Below are 15,278 nucleotides of genomic sequence, written 5' to 3' on the forward strand. Positions count from 1 at the left end.
CAGAGTTATCGCTTGTAAAAACTTTACTTTAAAAACTTTAGATTTTGATTGCAAAACACATTAAAATATAAATGGTCTTGTTTTTTTTCCTTTGGCAAGTGTCCATGGTATAAGCAGGATAATGCTCTCTGAGGTGTCCATTATCAGGAATGAATGGACTTCCCGTTATCCATTAGATCCTGATAATGGACACCTCGTTGGGCATTATACCTTATGTAAATGATAATATTATATATAGAAGTGCATCTCTACCTCCACAGCATAGCAGAAGTCAGCTCCAGCAGTGACAGCCATCATGGACAGTAGGCCAGTTCCTGTCCCAATGTCCAGGATGATGACCTTCTCCCCACGGGCCTTCACTCTGGCTACAGCTGCCCGGATTCCCTGGTAGTACTTCTCATTCTGGAAGCATAAAGTACATCAGCTGTGTCAGTGCTGAAGAAGATTCAATAAAGTCAGTTTGGTGCCTCATCAGCGTGCTTTTCTTCTTTGGAATTCAGTCAACTTTCCTAGAAAGGACATTACATTTACTACAAGGAGTTTTTAACTGGTTATGAAGGAGTCTTAATTTAATACTGATGCCTCTACATGACCTATCAGCAAGAACACTAACTACTTCTATATAGTTATTCTTAATGCCTGCCACTGGGTCAGATTCCCCATTGAATCAATGAAACATGGCGTTGGGAAACATTACCACTTTTGTCCGCCAGAATCAAGACAAAATGGAAATTCCTTGTAGCTGCTTTAATGGATAGTATAGAGTATGAATTGCATATCGACAGTACGTACACTTGCCGGTTTCACAATGTGTTTTTTATGTAACCATTATTATCAGAGGCATACAGCCTTTTGTTTTGACCTGGAAAGATTCTGGTTTTGATATCCTGTCAAAAAGCACACACACAAAACAACAATCCTATACAGAAGCCCCCCCAGCATGCAACAGTCACATATAGATAATGACTAAAATATTTGATCAGACAAATACTTCCACCAGAGAAACTACTGTGGGTCTTCTCAGACCGTTTCTGAATTCTTTCAGCAGAGGTCGATGTCAACACTCACCCTGTCATGGTCATGCAGCATGTCTGCATAACAGGACCTGAAAGACAAACATGTTAAACTGATCAACAGATTCACATGGATCAATGTTTGTGTTACTGATGCATTTGTTTGAGTAACTTGCAGATTACTTTTTTTCATTAATGTCATTCATTAACCAGCCCACAGCCCGCCTTCCTCCCATAGGAATGTGGTGACTCTTTGATTCTTTTTTAACAAAGGGTAAATAAGACTTACATTTCCTAATAGTCCTAATAATGAATGATCTCTATATTTTGATTGGTTCACATTGTTGTCACCACTGTAGTTCAGTGTCATAGTATACTGTGGTATGAACATTGACTGTTATCGTACTGTGTATAATTGCTTATCTACACTATTGAATTCTACTGAATTAGTGTAACTAATAAAAAAATATACTGAATTCTCTGCATTAGTGTATAACATATAGGACATACTTAGTTTGTCCACCAAAGAGCACTGGCAACTTTATTTTTAACTGTAACATGCCCTGTTCACTAAATGGTCACGAATAAAAAACCTAAATCCTGCCTAAGAGCTGCAGTTAACCCTAACCCTTTTAGGACACAGTATACCGCACTCCATTTAAACCCTGTCAGAATAAAGCTGACAAACACTCAGTGGAAAATGAGAGTTTTTATGGATTTATAAGCGCACTTCTTCCCTCCAGTAAACATGGCGGCATAACAGGAAGCACATTTTAGAACTGTCAGTAATGAGTTGTGATGAGTTTCAGTGTTATTACAAATGTCCAGCCACAACATGGAAACGTGTGCAGCCTGTGTCCATGCTGTGGTGCTAGCTCGGAGCTACCTGGCTATCTCCTGGTGGTAGTCGTACTCCTCACTCTCCTCCACCCAGTCTAAAGCTCCCGTGGTCGGGTTGGCTCTTCCGCAGAAGGTCTTCATCTCTGCCACAACTGTTACGACGCTCCGCTAAGACGTGGCGCTAAATACAAGCTGAATATTGTACACAAGCCTGATAGTAAAGTGTGTTACGGAAGCAGCGTTACCCCAACGGGAGCGGCCATCTTTCCCAGTGACGTAATAAACTCGATGGGTCACGTGGCTGGAATTTTGGTTCAGTTTTCCATAAACTATGACGTTATATTCATCCTCGCTTACATTATGCTAATCTGAAAATATGAAAAGTGTCACTAATTGTCAAGTTTTTGAAATATTTTTAAAATGTGTTTATTTATTTAGTCCCTGAGCATGTGTAATATTCAGCCCAAAGACACATAAAAAAGAAACAGCAATACTGTGTATATTGCCAAGCTCATTTCATAAAAAGACATAAACTACTTAAAACAAAGATAACAATACAAAACATATAAAAAAGCAGGCTTCAGGTTATTTGAATAAGTTATGGAGTAAAGATACACACTTGATTGTCTTTTAATCCTGATTACCATTGAGATTAATTGATTTTAAATAAGTGATACAGTACGTGTTACTGATAAGTGCTGACAGACTGTCCATGTGTGAGCTGCTCTCATTGAAAAAGCTGACTGTCTGAAGGCAGTCCTCCTCATAGGTATTATATAGTCCCCTGTACCATAGACCTGTCTATAATCAGCTGTTTTCTCCTTTATAACAGCACTAAGGGGGGAGGGGCCAAACTATGCTGAATCTTAGACTGTAAGACAAGCATCTGTAGATTCAACAAGATTGTCCCAGTTCAGATTTCTTACAATGGTGATGGGTGTTTGGCTTCCTGGTGGTACTGACTGTATAGGTTTGAGTGTTGTACAGGAAACTAGTCAAATGTGCCATGATAATTGCATTGAAATATAGTGTTGATGCATGAGGCAGATTCTATTATGAAGTATTTGTTACCATTTTAATTTGTTTTAAATGCAAGGTTAGAAACAATTGCCACACCAAAGTATTTAAAATGAAATACCACTGTTTTTAATGTAAGTTTATTTTATAAAACATTTATTTAAGCATTTATGTGACAGAGTTTACAATGTGCTTTAGAGGTTGGCATTAAACCAGAACAAAGGAAATATCCTTGGAAATAGCAACAGGAAACACTATTCAAAAGGAGATAGCTGAAAAATAATACATAAATACAATAAATACATTTGAAAAAATCTGATTAAAAACATCCAATATCAACAACAATGCAAGATAAAATTGGACAAAATGATGATCAAGAGAAGTTAATGAAAAGGTGACTTTAAATTATTGAATTAGCAGCCGAAGTTCCTAATGTAGGTTCACAGCCCAGGAGCCTCGCTGAAAACCCACGTTTAGTCTACAGTCCAGACTGTAATGAGGTGATGCTTTAATAAAACAATTCTTATATTGTAAAAGTCATATACCGTTTTTTGTAACTGACATATCTGTGACATACTGCAACTATTGAGATGCTTTGTGGACTGCCAATATTTGTTTTTCATGCTGTGACAATTGCTTGACTTTTCACTGACCATACCAGAAATTAGTTTTTTTTTCTAACCACTGACATAAGCCTGGCTTTGTATGCACAAATTGACGTGCCAATTCAAAATTCTCAGCTGAACACTTTATGAAATTAGAGTAGACATTGAACATCTCACAAGCTTGTCTGTGGCTGGTAGTGTTTAACAATTATTGGTCAGGATTCAGAAAGGTGTCACGAGTTCCTGATTAATTATGTCCATATGATAATATTGTGTTATATGATGAGTGTCACAAAATATCCCCAAACTTTTCAGTAGCAATGTAGCCATGTAAACAGTTTCGTGTGCAGAGGTTTTATAATATTTGCCTTTAAAATGTTTGCTGCCACCCAAATATGATGAAGGTGAGAGGAATTCTGCTGATGGTGATATAAACACTGCCACCCCAGTATGCTGTCAAATTTAAGTCATTTATTTAGAATAATTAAAAAAATAATAACAATAATGATATGTTATGGCCACATTTTGACTAAGTGATAGGCTTCATGATTGGTTCAATGAATAAAGATCTGAAAAAAAAATGTCTGAAGACATTCAATACTACTGTGCCACAACAATGTAATGTGTGAGTGCATATATATTGTTTTGGGGGCTTTTCCAAGCAAATATTTATATGTGTGAATGTTTGTGATTAAATCAGCATATATTTCTGTCACCACTTAAAGTTTCCATGCCACCTACTGAACACCCCATGAATATTTCTCTAGACCCACTTGTTCTGTAGAAAGTACTGTCAAGGAAAATCAGTTATTAACAATAGCATCATGCTGAGTTGTTTAAAGCTGCTTACTGCAGTTTAAATGTCCAACTCTGGTTAAATCTGCAGCATAAATGGCTAGGGCAAATGATAAGTTGTGCCATTGTAACCAAATTTAGCCACAGTGGCTTATAGATCCAGAGGTCTACCAGACAAATAAGTTTCAGCTGAAGTTAGACCTGGACCAGCAAGTCACCAGCTCAAATCCCTGGTAAACTGTAGGTGAAGGACATGAAAATATGCCACTCTCCCCTCACTCAACTGATACTGTTAAGGAGCAACAACAGGAGAAAGTGATAATGGCACTGGGCAGTTCCCAGTATGAATGATGTGAGTAACATTGTGAGTGTGAAGCAGGATGGTGCAGAGGAACAAACAAGGCTGTTGCTCCCTGAATGAATAACGAGTGGCAGACTTGAACACAGGCCGGCCATCCGTCAACAGAACTGGAACAGATTCACCAGCATCTTTCTGATTGCTCTTGCATAATTTATTGTAGCGACAGGCTTGATGGTCTGAGAACCAGATCCATCTGGATTTTTAATGCGAACATCTGAGTTTCAGTCCCTGTCATGCGCACTTTGCAGTAGGCAGACAGAAAGCCATGGTGGAGGGCGGCACCAGGATGTCGGTGAAGATGGGTCGGTAGCCTGCAGGCAGAGGGGGGGCGCTCTGCTCCAGCAAGTCCAGAACAGCCCCTCTGATGTCCCTAGAGACATCACCGCGGATGTCCAGCAGCACAGACACATGCTCTTCACTGAGAGCACAGAAAGACATGTATCAGGTATACCAGTGTACCAGGTATAATCCCTGGACTGGTCATAAAAAAGCCAAAATATTTATGTTTAGCGTTTTCTTTCTATGGCCGACACATATTTCACTATAAGCATCAAGCTTGATATTAATGCTATGTGGTAATTTAACAACTACTCTACTATTAGCAGGTGGTCAGGTTACCTGATGTCGGGGTATTTGGTTGCGAGTCCAGAGACTTCCAGAGTAAGCATGCCAGGGTCTTTCAGTCGGATGAAGTCAGCCAGGACAGGTAGTAAGGCCAAAGGATTCACCTCTGGTACTGACCCTTCCCCCTCCTGCAGACACATGAGTTTGACTGATATTCAAATACAGATGTTAAATCTCTTATTATTCACTGTTCAAGCCCAGTATTTTATTCATGGAAAAGCCATTCAAACAGCTTTCACACCATCATGGGACACTGGAATACTGGACGTTAGTACTACTACTTCTACGACTTCTGATACTATAGTAGCATCAAGTTATTCATTATTAGTATATACTAATGTGTAATGTAGTCAACATTTTGCCATTAAATAATTTTTTTAGCATTGATGTGACTGTAGAACACCATGATACTGCACGGTGTCGTGTGTCAGGGCCTCCTCACCAGGCCGTGGAGGATTTCTCTAAACTGTTGGTCATCCTGGATCATCTGCTGGGCCAGCTGTTTCCTCTCCTCTGCACTGCGACACACCAGCCTCTTCTGCATCAGAGCCCGGACATACTCCACCACCATCAGCCACTGGGCCTCCTCCTGCAGACGCTGTACACACAAAAACAAGAAGGTTTGAGTGATTAGATTTTGACTGTGGATATGACCTAAGCTCAGAAGCATGGAAAAGAGATTCAACACAAATGAGAATAATTAAACTTCCAGACAGAAACCGAGCAAAGCTGTGACCTGTTGGCAGGGAGGCCGAACGCGGCTGTACAGCTCCAGGTGACGCTCCAGGACACAGCAGAGTTTAGGGGTGGGGTCTCCCTGGACCAGCCAGGGTCGGGTCAGCAGGCCTGGGAGGAAAGGCTGAAGGTCCAGCAGGAGCTTATCCATCACCAGGCGACACGCCCGTCTCACTGCCCGGTCCAGAGCTGCCAGAGGGTTGGGAGGAGTCCGAGAGAACTGCCCCGCCGACCGAGATGACTGCTGCTGCTGCAGGCTCTCTGTGGACTTCCTGCATCAAACACAGGGAACACAGTGGATCCTATTTAGGCTGGTGTTTGTTTTTTATTGGCTTTTATTCAGCTAAAAATTGTAATGTGAGAACCACTACATAGACAGCACCATCTCAATCAGGCAGGCCATTAAAGCTGTTATGTTGGAGGTACTTGATGAGAGAGGGGATACACTGTTATATACTGACTCTCTACAGCTTAATATCCACTGGCAATAAAATCTATACACTGAAATCTCCCATTCATTTAAAAGAAGCACAGTATGATTTTCTGGCTCTATGTTATTTACAGTATGAATTGTCTCTTTTTAAGGAGCAAGTTACCACAACATTACCACAGTGCTTGTGATGCTCGCCAACATTATATTAACCTATTACCAACATCTGTGTAATAAAGCTTTGAAGCTTTCAGTGGCCATTCAACACCACTCTGCCGTTATCTCACTTGAGGATGATGCAGTTGCTGATGGAGGCCAGCAGATAGTGGAGGTAGAACTTGTTTTTGTTGTTGCTCGGATCCCTGCGATGCTCCTTCCCAAATTCCACCAGAGCTTCCCGAAACCTGTGACATGAAAGAGTTGGGGTGAGAGTGAGGACTACACAATACATACTGGGAATAAAATGGCCGACAGGCAGCCGCAAGCGCAACTTGTATGAACAAACACCTGTTCAGAAGGTTCTCCATCTCATACAGTCCCATCTGTATAGTCTGATCTCGTAGGGATTCTCCGATCATCAGAGCCACCCGGGCATTCTCCTCCAGCATCTACCACAGTCCCACAAACAAACAAAACAAATACACTCAAAACACACAGTGTTTCAATGGAGTGTAGACATTTGTATACTCTTTTAGTCACCAACTACAACTCTAAAGCACTCTAGCACACACTGGAGGTCATGTTCTGAATCTCAACGCCCAGACATTGAATACTGCGTTTCTGTAGAAGGGTAAAGAGCTGGTCCAGCTCCAGAAGCAGGACAGAATGTACAATGGTCCTGCTGCATATGTGTGTATTTGTGAGATGAATCACACAAATGTAGGACGAGATGTGTACTTGGTGTTAATACTGGTTGTTATAAGAGGTTGATGAGGTTCATTAAAGGCAGTTTAAAAGTGTACGTTGCTGTGAGCTTTGTATTGTGTGTGTGTTGCTGTATTACTGTGTATTTGTACAGCATGTGTACCTGTGTGATGATGGTGGGCAGGCTGGTTTGGTAGAAACCTTCGTGGTCTGTATCTGGCTCCTGGTCTCTCTGCCAGTCTTGCAGCTCCACCTGTAGAGCTTTGTGCATCCACTCTGATACACTCTTCTATAACAGCGACAACATGAACACACACGTTGAACGTAGTCATCATATACACATAGACCGGTACCATCCTGTTCCTCTTTCAATATACACTTATTTTCTAATTAAAATGACCCTGTTTCTTTCTTTTAAATGCCTCTTTTCACCAGGGTATGAGTCACAATTTGTATCTTTAAAAAACGACTCTTGTGGTTCACTCACCCGAACACTCTGCACATATTTGTTCTGCAGCTGATCCAGTCCCTCTGTGGAGATGAGAGGTCCTAGTTCTTGTTTCTCCAGCTCAGCCACCAGCTCTGGGTCACCCATCATGTCTGGGCTGCCAAATGGAGACTGTCAGACTCTGAGCTTTTGGTCGTTAACAGTATCCAACACTGGCATTCCAAACAAGCTCTACCTTTTTGTGAATGTTTAATAAAGAAAAATCATTGTAAGGCTCCAATAATTAACGTTTTATTTGTGGTGAAGGTGATGGGAGTGGATGACTCTAGCTACTCTATAGCTAAACAATAGCCTGGAGGGGTAGAGGCCACGGACATGTTTTATCTTTTTCCTTCTTCTTGTTAATCATCTTGCAACACCTTTGGGATTCCAGCACCCAGGTTGGGAACACTGACTTAGACTATAATAGTCCAAAACTAGTGCTTAAAACCTAAAACTAGCCCTGAACAACTTTGGAAACTGAAATTTAGATGGTAGCTGTGATAGATCACATTGTTTGGATTTATTTTTGTTTCTACCTCATTAGATAGTAAATAAAGGAAAGAGGTAGGAAATATGGGAGAGAACATGTGCATTAAAGGTAATCAACTACATTTGACATGAAATGTACAGTAAGTCTTCTCCTACTGAGCCAAAGTGTTCATGTTGAACTATTAGATCAGTTCTCTTGCAAAAGGATGTCCATTTGCAAAAACTGGGAGTTAATTTGCTCAAATGTGTTCAATATCCTCCCTTTCTCAAGTTACCTCAAATCCAAACTTACATGATCTCTAACCCGTTTAGGTCCCTAGTGCAATGGACATAATTTTTCTAGGATGTGTGGTTATTGTAACCAGACTCGAATGCAATCAAACCTATTTGATTGGGTGTCTTTAGCCAATAATAACTTTTTCAGCAAGTATGGCCAACCGTGAGGCAAGGAAGAAGCATACGGCACATTTTAGTCTATTAATAATATAATCAAAGCAAATAATTTGTGTTTAAACGGCGTTTAATGTTAACATGGGTTGTTATATTACTTATACATATATACAATATTGAATAAAAGATGTATAGCTTTTATTGAGCCTTTTTTCTCTTTTTTTTTTCTGACGGTCACCAGAAGGGAAATTAATAAAAGTATTTTAAATGACATTACATAAACTGATTTAAAGGACAAAGAGCCACACACAGAAGTTGTGCCAGTCATGGACCTCACCTGTTGTAGATGTGCAGCACCCAGTTGAGCACAGCAAAGATTTCACCACTCTCCAGGTCCCAGCTGCTAACCTAGGCCACAAGTATCACTTACATGTGTATAGTCCCAGCTGATTAGAATTATTATTCATCTACAAACTCCAGTAGGTGGTTGCCATAGAAAAAATAACTGCTAATTGGAAATATAATTAGTACAGTCCATTAAAAAGTCTCGTTTTTACTATACTAAATCTAAACCAGGATTGTGCATAGCAGAACATGATGATGAAGTAATAAACTCTGTAACTGGTTAGAGATGCTTGTAGTCCACATAGTGAGAAGGTAAAGCTGCACATGGTGCAGCATTGGTTTATTTCTCTCACATCACTGACCTGTGCCAGGTGAGCATGTAAACAGTGGTGGCTGGCCCTCAGGTAGGCTCCTGTCAGATGGTAGTGTGGCGGGACACAGTGCTCCAGCAAGTGCCGTACGGTGGCCAGGTCGGCCATGATACCGTGCTGGAGAGCAGAGAGGTGCCCTGCCAGACCTGGCCCACGCGTGTGCAGGTAGGAAACGCTGCGAAACCGCGCAGAAACCGCCTCCTCTAGTACCTGACAGAAAGGACGTGTGAGACAGGACGGACTTCATAGTTAGAAATGTAAAAGAAGAAACCTGGTGAAAGGTGTAAAAGTGTTATGTTTGTTCTGACCTGGAAGAAGCATGCTCTCCAGCAGCGAGGCCGTCCCGGGGGCAGGGGTCTAATGTTGCCTCGGGTCCCACCTCTCTCCTCCAGTAAAGCTCGGTCCAGGGCCTCCTCTCGCTCCACTATCCTCACCGCTGATACAAATGGTGTGGGGTTTTGTCTGGCCAGAGCCAGAGCACTGCTCACCACCGCCCAAAGCTCCTTACCTGAAGTGAAGAGACCGTTACAGAAAGTAACACACTGCTGTAGCTGGTGAACATAGTGGAGCATTCAGCAGCTACAGAGATATCAGAGATATTTTCCTCAGGAGTTGGAGAAACACTTTGAGATTGACATGTATAATAATGTTACTAAGGAGTGCTGTTGTGTTGTGAACTTGTTCCGCTGCCCCCAGGTGGCCAAAAAGAAAGAAATAACTTGAACTACAGCTTTAACTTTTACTGGTGATAGTTGTCCATATTGCAGCAGAAGAAGAGTCCGAATTTGATCTCATAAACTTGATGTGACTGAGAAGAAGAAACAAATATCACTGCTGAGAAACCGATGACCTGTTATATGTGATAATCATTTAGTATAATGCAACACAGTGACTTAAAAATAATATCTCTTTAATATCATTATGATTCCTCTGTTTTGTCCTCAGTGGGGCCAGGTAGAATATTCTAGCACCAGTGCCAATCCAATACAATCAGTTCCAGATACTTTTTTTAGTATCTTACTTTTAAAGGTTATATACTGTATATCTGAGATGTAAAACACTAATATAACAGCAAACAATTATTTGCCATATAAAAATATAGTCATGGAGTCATGGTGTCTTGAGAGAGAATGACACACTCTCTCTGCTTGTGTTGCTATCACAGCCTCTCTGTGGTCTGTTTTTCCTCATCTACGTTGGATTTCTACAAGTCTGAGTGAACACATTTATTTCTCATCCCTTAGAAAGCCTGCTGTTGCAAAAAAGATTTGCCATAGTTTATTCTTATTATGTACAATCATGCACATCATGCACATCATCTGCTTTGCAAATGACACAAAACAACATTATTGGTATTTTTATATCGGTATCTACGTATACAGAAATATAGGGCACTAAGCTACAATAGTCACAAAAAGAGTTGCCATATATGGTATGCTTGCTCTTGAATTAAACTGACGTTGCTAAATAAACTGTGGAGCTGTCAACCCCCATGTCTATAAGACTCCTTACCGAGGGCGTCCACCAGCTGCCCGACACCAGAGAAATATTTGGCCACCAGCTCCTGGTCCTCTGCGCTGAGTGAACTTCCTGCTGCCCCGTGGAGCTGCCAGAGGATGTCGTCCTGCCAGTGCTCCAGATCCATCAGCCGGGCGTGGGCCTCTAGGAGCCGCCGGGACTCCACCAGACGCTCAGTCTCCAACACCATGCTACGCACTGAAAGGGACAAGGGAGGGGGGACTTTAATTCCTCAAACTGCCAACAATTTATGTAATAACCTCTTGCAGCCACTTGGGGCTGTAAGCAAGAGGTTATTAGTTTCCAGCAAAAATATTCTGTATTGTACCATGAAATAGTTGTGGAAGTTGTGGGAAAAAAGGACTGAAACAGTTTCTTTTCCCTACAAGATAGATTTCTCCCCTTGTACGACACATACAAAATGTAAAACAAATTTTTGTAAATTTTAAAGGAATTGACTGTGAATGAATGATTTGAGGCCTGTGTGTCCATCTCACCGGAGTAAAGTCGTGGCAGGTTGCTGACAGCAGCGAGGAGCTGACGGTGGTTGACCGACACTTCTCTCAGCCTCTCCAGGGACTTCACTCCCTCTGTGTTTTGATTGGACTCCAGTCCTGATTTCTTTAAAGCGTGTGACACCTCCTTCAGCTCGGCCCTGGCCTCCCGCAGCTGCTCCAGACCCCAGCCTACCCCCTCCAGATACGACTGCACCATGGACTGGAAGGAAAGCACAGTTGTTACTATTGATTCCCATTGATGACTAATAGCAACAATTTCCTCTTAAGTGCACCATTTAGGAGACCATTCAATAAACTGAGATCATACTGTATCATATTGTGTAAGCATGTGTGTCTAGGATGTTACCTTGAGTCTGCTGTGTATGGAGGCGGTCCTCTGGCTCTCTCGCTTCCTGTACTGGCTCAGGCGTTCCAGATTCTCGGGTCGACAGAAAACACCTGACGCCCACTTCAGGGCAGCACCACGGGCTAAACACTCGGCCCTCTCCACCTCTGGCCACACGTCAGCCACTGGCAGCGTGTCTGGCGGTAAAAATCAAAGTCTGTTCATAGGTCTTGGGCAGTACTCCTTCAAAAGCTGTGTAAAGCCTTTTGTAGCTCTAGAAGGAGCTACGCAAAGTCTGACAAATTTGACTCAAGTGATGTCATTTGAGTCAGCATTTGTTAAAGCTGAATACTACAAGTTTGAAAATTTTGCTTCGCAGACCTCTGTACCCCGCTGCATTAGGCGCTACTATCATGCATAACACACCTCAATCTCTGACCAAACGGACAGTGGTTGCATTGCTTTATGGGTAACGTAGGCACCAGCTTTTAACAAGGAGGGACAATGACAATATTTCTTGTGCATACATTTTTTTAAACTGCCCATGGTGCAATGCTAAAATGTAATTGTAAAGTACTCTTTACAGCTCATTCTAAGGTAACAAAACCAATATTTCCAGATGATTATACATTAATGAAAACATACCTATGAATATTATATTCCACTTCTGAAAATAGATCCTCCTAAATGTTACACACTGGACCTTTAAAGCCCTAACATGTACAATGTGCTTAATGTAAATAAAAGACGGCATTTATTTTTGTGTCTTTTTTGATACTACCACAACTACTACTAGGAGGGAAAATTATAAAGCTTGGCGTGGCCTGAATAAATACAATATCAGCCATATTTTGCTATGTTGGTCAGAAAGTTAGCTGAGTTAACCATTAACATTCACATTCATTTCCCTCCCTCAATTACCAAATCTTACATAATGTTGCCCCAACTAAAGAGACAGGATACCTACTGGGATCTGGTTGGCTCACCACAGTTTTCTGAGGGCAAAGCTGTATCGTGTTTGATCAAAATTGGACAGGCTTGGCCCCAAGTGGATGAGTACATTTAAAATGTCATCTCCGACTGAACAACCAGAGGAAGAGGAAATTGACTTTTTCAACTGGGGGACATCCTTCCCTGTGACAGAAAACCTAGAATTATCTGCCAAATGAGGTTTAACTCACCAGTGTGTCACCACAGCAGCTCTGTCTCCAATAAATGTTTGGAGAAATAAAATCCAGTGCGCTGTGATAAAGTTGGTTCCCAGATGGGAAGTTTTCCATCAAGAAGGATTGTGTATTGCATTATTTAATGATGCTTAAGAAAAGCACACCCTGATTTTGTTACAATATTGTCTCCAAATGTCCTCCCAGTTCTCCCATACATTCACCCTTCACTGCCAAGCCCCCAACCATATCACCCATAGAAAGAGACAATTTTGAGCATGCTAAGCAGCAGCATTATTGATGTTTAGGGAATGGGATATGCTGCACAGTCTGACTCAAACATTTCTCTGCACCATATTGGAGAGGTTCTTTTTATAGCAGAGAGAAGTGAGGCTCTGCTGTCAGTCGACCAGTCAGGTGAGCAGGATATCATTTCTCATATGTTAGTCAGCTAGACAGGCAGCCCACAGAGTCACATGACAATGCTTCCATTTGAATTACACATCTTAATTGGGCTTAATTGAATAATGTACTGGTTAGTGACTCAGCAGAGAGTAATGTGCTGTGCTTGGTCACCAGCACTGAGCACTGTTTCTGTGACTTTAGGGTTGAAAGCTTAGTTGATTGTGTTAAAATAACATTCATAGGTTAGGCATGTATCGCTCTAAAAGTTCAGGTTTTGTCAGTGAGAGGTCCCAGTAAGTATAGTCATTCACAACTGTGTGTATGTGTGTGTGTGTGTGTGTGTGTGTGTGAAGATGTTTGGATGTCTCAGTTACACAAACAGGGCTGTCTCTGTCTCAGAGGAGGTCATGGGACACTATCTCCTAGCAAGACTAAATCTGAGCACTGAAATGTCATCATCAGCAACTCTGCAAAACAATAAACCATAGAGCTCACATTCAGGAAAGTGATGAGTACCATGTAAGCTGGTGCTGCAACAGCACAGGTCAAAAAACACAACTGCACAGAGGACAATACAGGAGTTACTCTGTGCTGAGCATGCTGCTGTAATGGCGGGTTGGTATGGAAACCAGCAGACTCTCTGGTCATGATGGTACATGCTGGAGAATCACACACATAGCCCTATGCATAATATTCTGTACAATTTTTAATCAGTGTGTTTAAAAATCTGTCTCTGCAACTTTATGGAACTGCAATGCTAAAATACTAGACTGCCCCTTTAAATGTGGCTATTCTCTTTCAAATAAATGAATAAATAATGCACAGCTTTCTTCATTTTTGACAGGGTGTAAAAGTATTTGAAATTGCTGACGTTCATTCTCAACCTCAGAACCAAACTGCAGGGTTCATCAGCAGATAGTTTGCTCACTTGCCAAGGAACTGTAGACGTTGTCATTTTTATTTTTTGTCTGAGCAGCAAGTCCTTAAAGTGTATATGAAAATGTAAATCTACAATTCCATGACAACTGGTCTGCTGATCATGGGGTATAGTTTAAAGCTCCAGAGCAACTACTAAATGGACCCTGTGAGAAAACAGTTATATCAGCTATCTGAACTTACCTTTGGACCTGACACCACTCTGAACCTAATACTGGAATGGTTTACATTGAAGAGTTCATTCATTTCTCTCATAGACAACCATGCACAGCTTTGTTATGTCTCTAGCTATTGAGAGACTTTAGAAGAAGTGGGTGTTGGCCTTTTAGTAGTGTTGCCAACAGTGTGTGTGTGTGTGTGTGTGTGTGTGTGGTCCCTCACCTTCTGGTTTGTCACCACCATTCTTCTGATCCCCCGCTGACATTGAAGTTCAGTTTTCAGCCGCCTGTCCAACCGGCGAGTCTCCTTTTCCCCGAGGGCTGGCACTGAGGGTGCCCAGGGTACAGCGCTGGCAGAGGAAGGTGAAGACAGACAGAGAAGAAGGAAAAGGAGAAGGAGAAGAAAGGGTGGAGAAGAGAGGGCACATATCCATTCTACTGACGGCTTTCCTCTTCTCCCTCACACACACTCTCTCTCCCAGACACATCCTCTGCTGAGAGGCCGGCAGGAAAGGGAGGGAGGGGAGGGAAGAGAATAATGCTGGAGGGTGGGGAGGAGGGAGGGTGAGGGGGAGAAAGGGGGCAGGGATAGGGAGGGTATGGGGAGAGATGCTGCATTCAGGGGCCTGCTGAGAAGATGGAATAAATACGATTAGAGAATATTTACCTCTTGGTTGTTGATGAAATCTTCACAGCTATCGAGCTGTCAACAGATCCATCTCCATGACAACTGTGTAAACTCCACGCACTCATGAAGACCATGTGATGCAGCTGAAAGTGCTAGAAAAAGCTAGCTTGAGTTGGGATTGTCCTAATTAGCCCCAACTGGTCAAGGCAGATGACCACCCACCTAGAGCTGAAGGGTTAAAAGGCAGTTTTTCCTTGC

At 41.9% G+C, this 15,278-nt stretch overlaps 2 protein-coding genes across 2 annotated transcripts in view; both read right to left on the reverse strand.

Annotated features, from left to right (window-relative positions):
• Nucleotides 1-2,127, reverse strand: part of prmt7 (protein arginine methyltransferase 7) — a 9,552-nt gene extending 7,425 nt beyond the window's left edge. Inside the window, exons 1-3 of the mRNA XM_035665653.1 lie at nucleotides 1,900-2,127; nucleotides 1,069-1,105; nucleotides 253-402 (exon numbers count right to left, since the gene is read on the reverse strand). Coding sequence (XP_035521546.1) covers nucleotides 253-402; nucleotides 1,069-1,105; nucleotides 1,900-1,994 — 282 coding nt within the window. The 5' untranslated portion in view covers nucleotides 1,995-2,127. The remainder of the gene's footprint in view (nucleotides 1-252; nucleotides 403-1,068; nucleotides 1,106-1,899) is intronic.
• An 882-nt stretch (nucleotides 2,128-3,009) lies between these two features.
• Nucleotides 3,010-14,863, reverse strand: exoc3l1 (exocyst complex component 3-like 1). Its single transcript, XM_035665652.1, has 15 exons — nucleotides 14,616-14,863; nucleotides 11,752-11,927; nucleotides 11,385-11,604; nucleotides 10,882-11,085; nucleotides 9,678-9,877; nucleotides 9,361-9,579; nucleotides 8,991-9,061; nucleotides 7,772-7,889; nucleotides 7,448-7,573; nucleotides 6,928-7,028; nucleotides 6,708-6,824; nucleotides 5,992-6,262; nucleotides 5,698-5,853; nucleotides 5,250-5,383; nucleotides 3,010-5,049 (listed from the first exon to the last, which is right to left on the reverse strand). Exons 1-15 carry the CDS (start codon nucleotides 14,656-14,658, stop codon nucleotides 4,863-4,865), a joined length of 2,343 nt encoding a protein of 780 aa, XP_035521545.1. The 5' UTR covers nucleotides 14,659-14,863; the 3' UTR covers nucleotides 3,010-4,862.
• Between the last annotated feature and the right edge of the window lie 415 nt (nucleotides 14,864-15,278).

Source organism: Morone saxatilis, unplaced genomic scaffold, assembly GCF_004916995.1.
Source record: "Morone saxatilis isolate NCDOM2014 unplaced genomic scaffold, NCSU_SB_2.0 Contig2, whole genome shotgun sequence".
NCBI lineage: Eukaryota > Metazoa > Chordata > Actinopteri > Moronidae > Morone > Morone saxatilis.

Coding starts and splice junctions, on each gene's coding strand:
- exoc3l1 (XM_035665652.1), bottom strand. CDS start 14,658: ATGTCAGCGGGGGATCAGAAGAATGGTGGTGACAAACCAGAAG. Junction 9,580..9,677: donor GGAGAGCATGCTTCTTCCAG/GTCAGAACAAAC, acceptor CCTTTCTGTCAG/GTACTAGAGGAGGCGGTTTC. Junction 7,574..7,771: donor AATATGTGCAGAGTGTTCGG/GTGAGTGAACCA, acceptor TCGCTGTTATAG/AAGAGTGTATCAGAGTGGAT.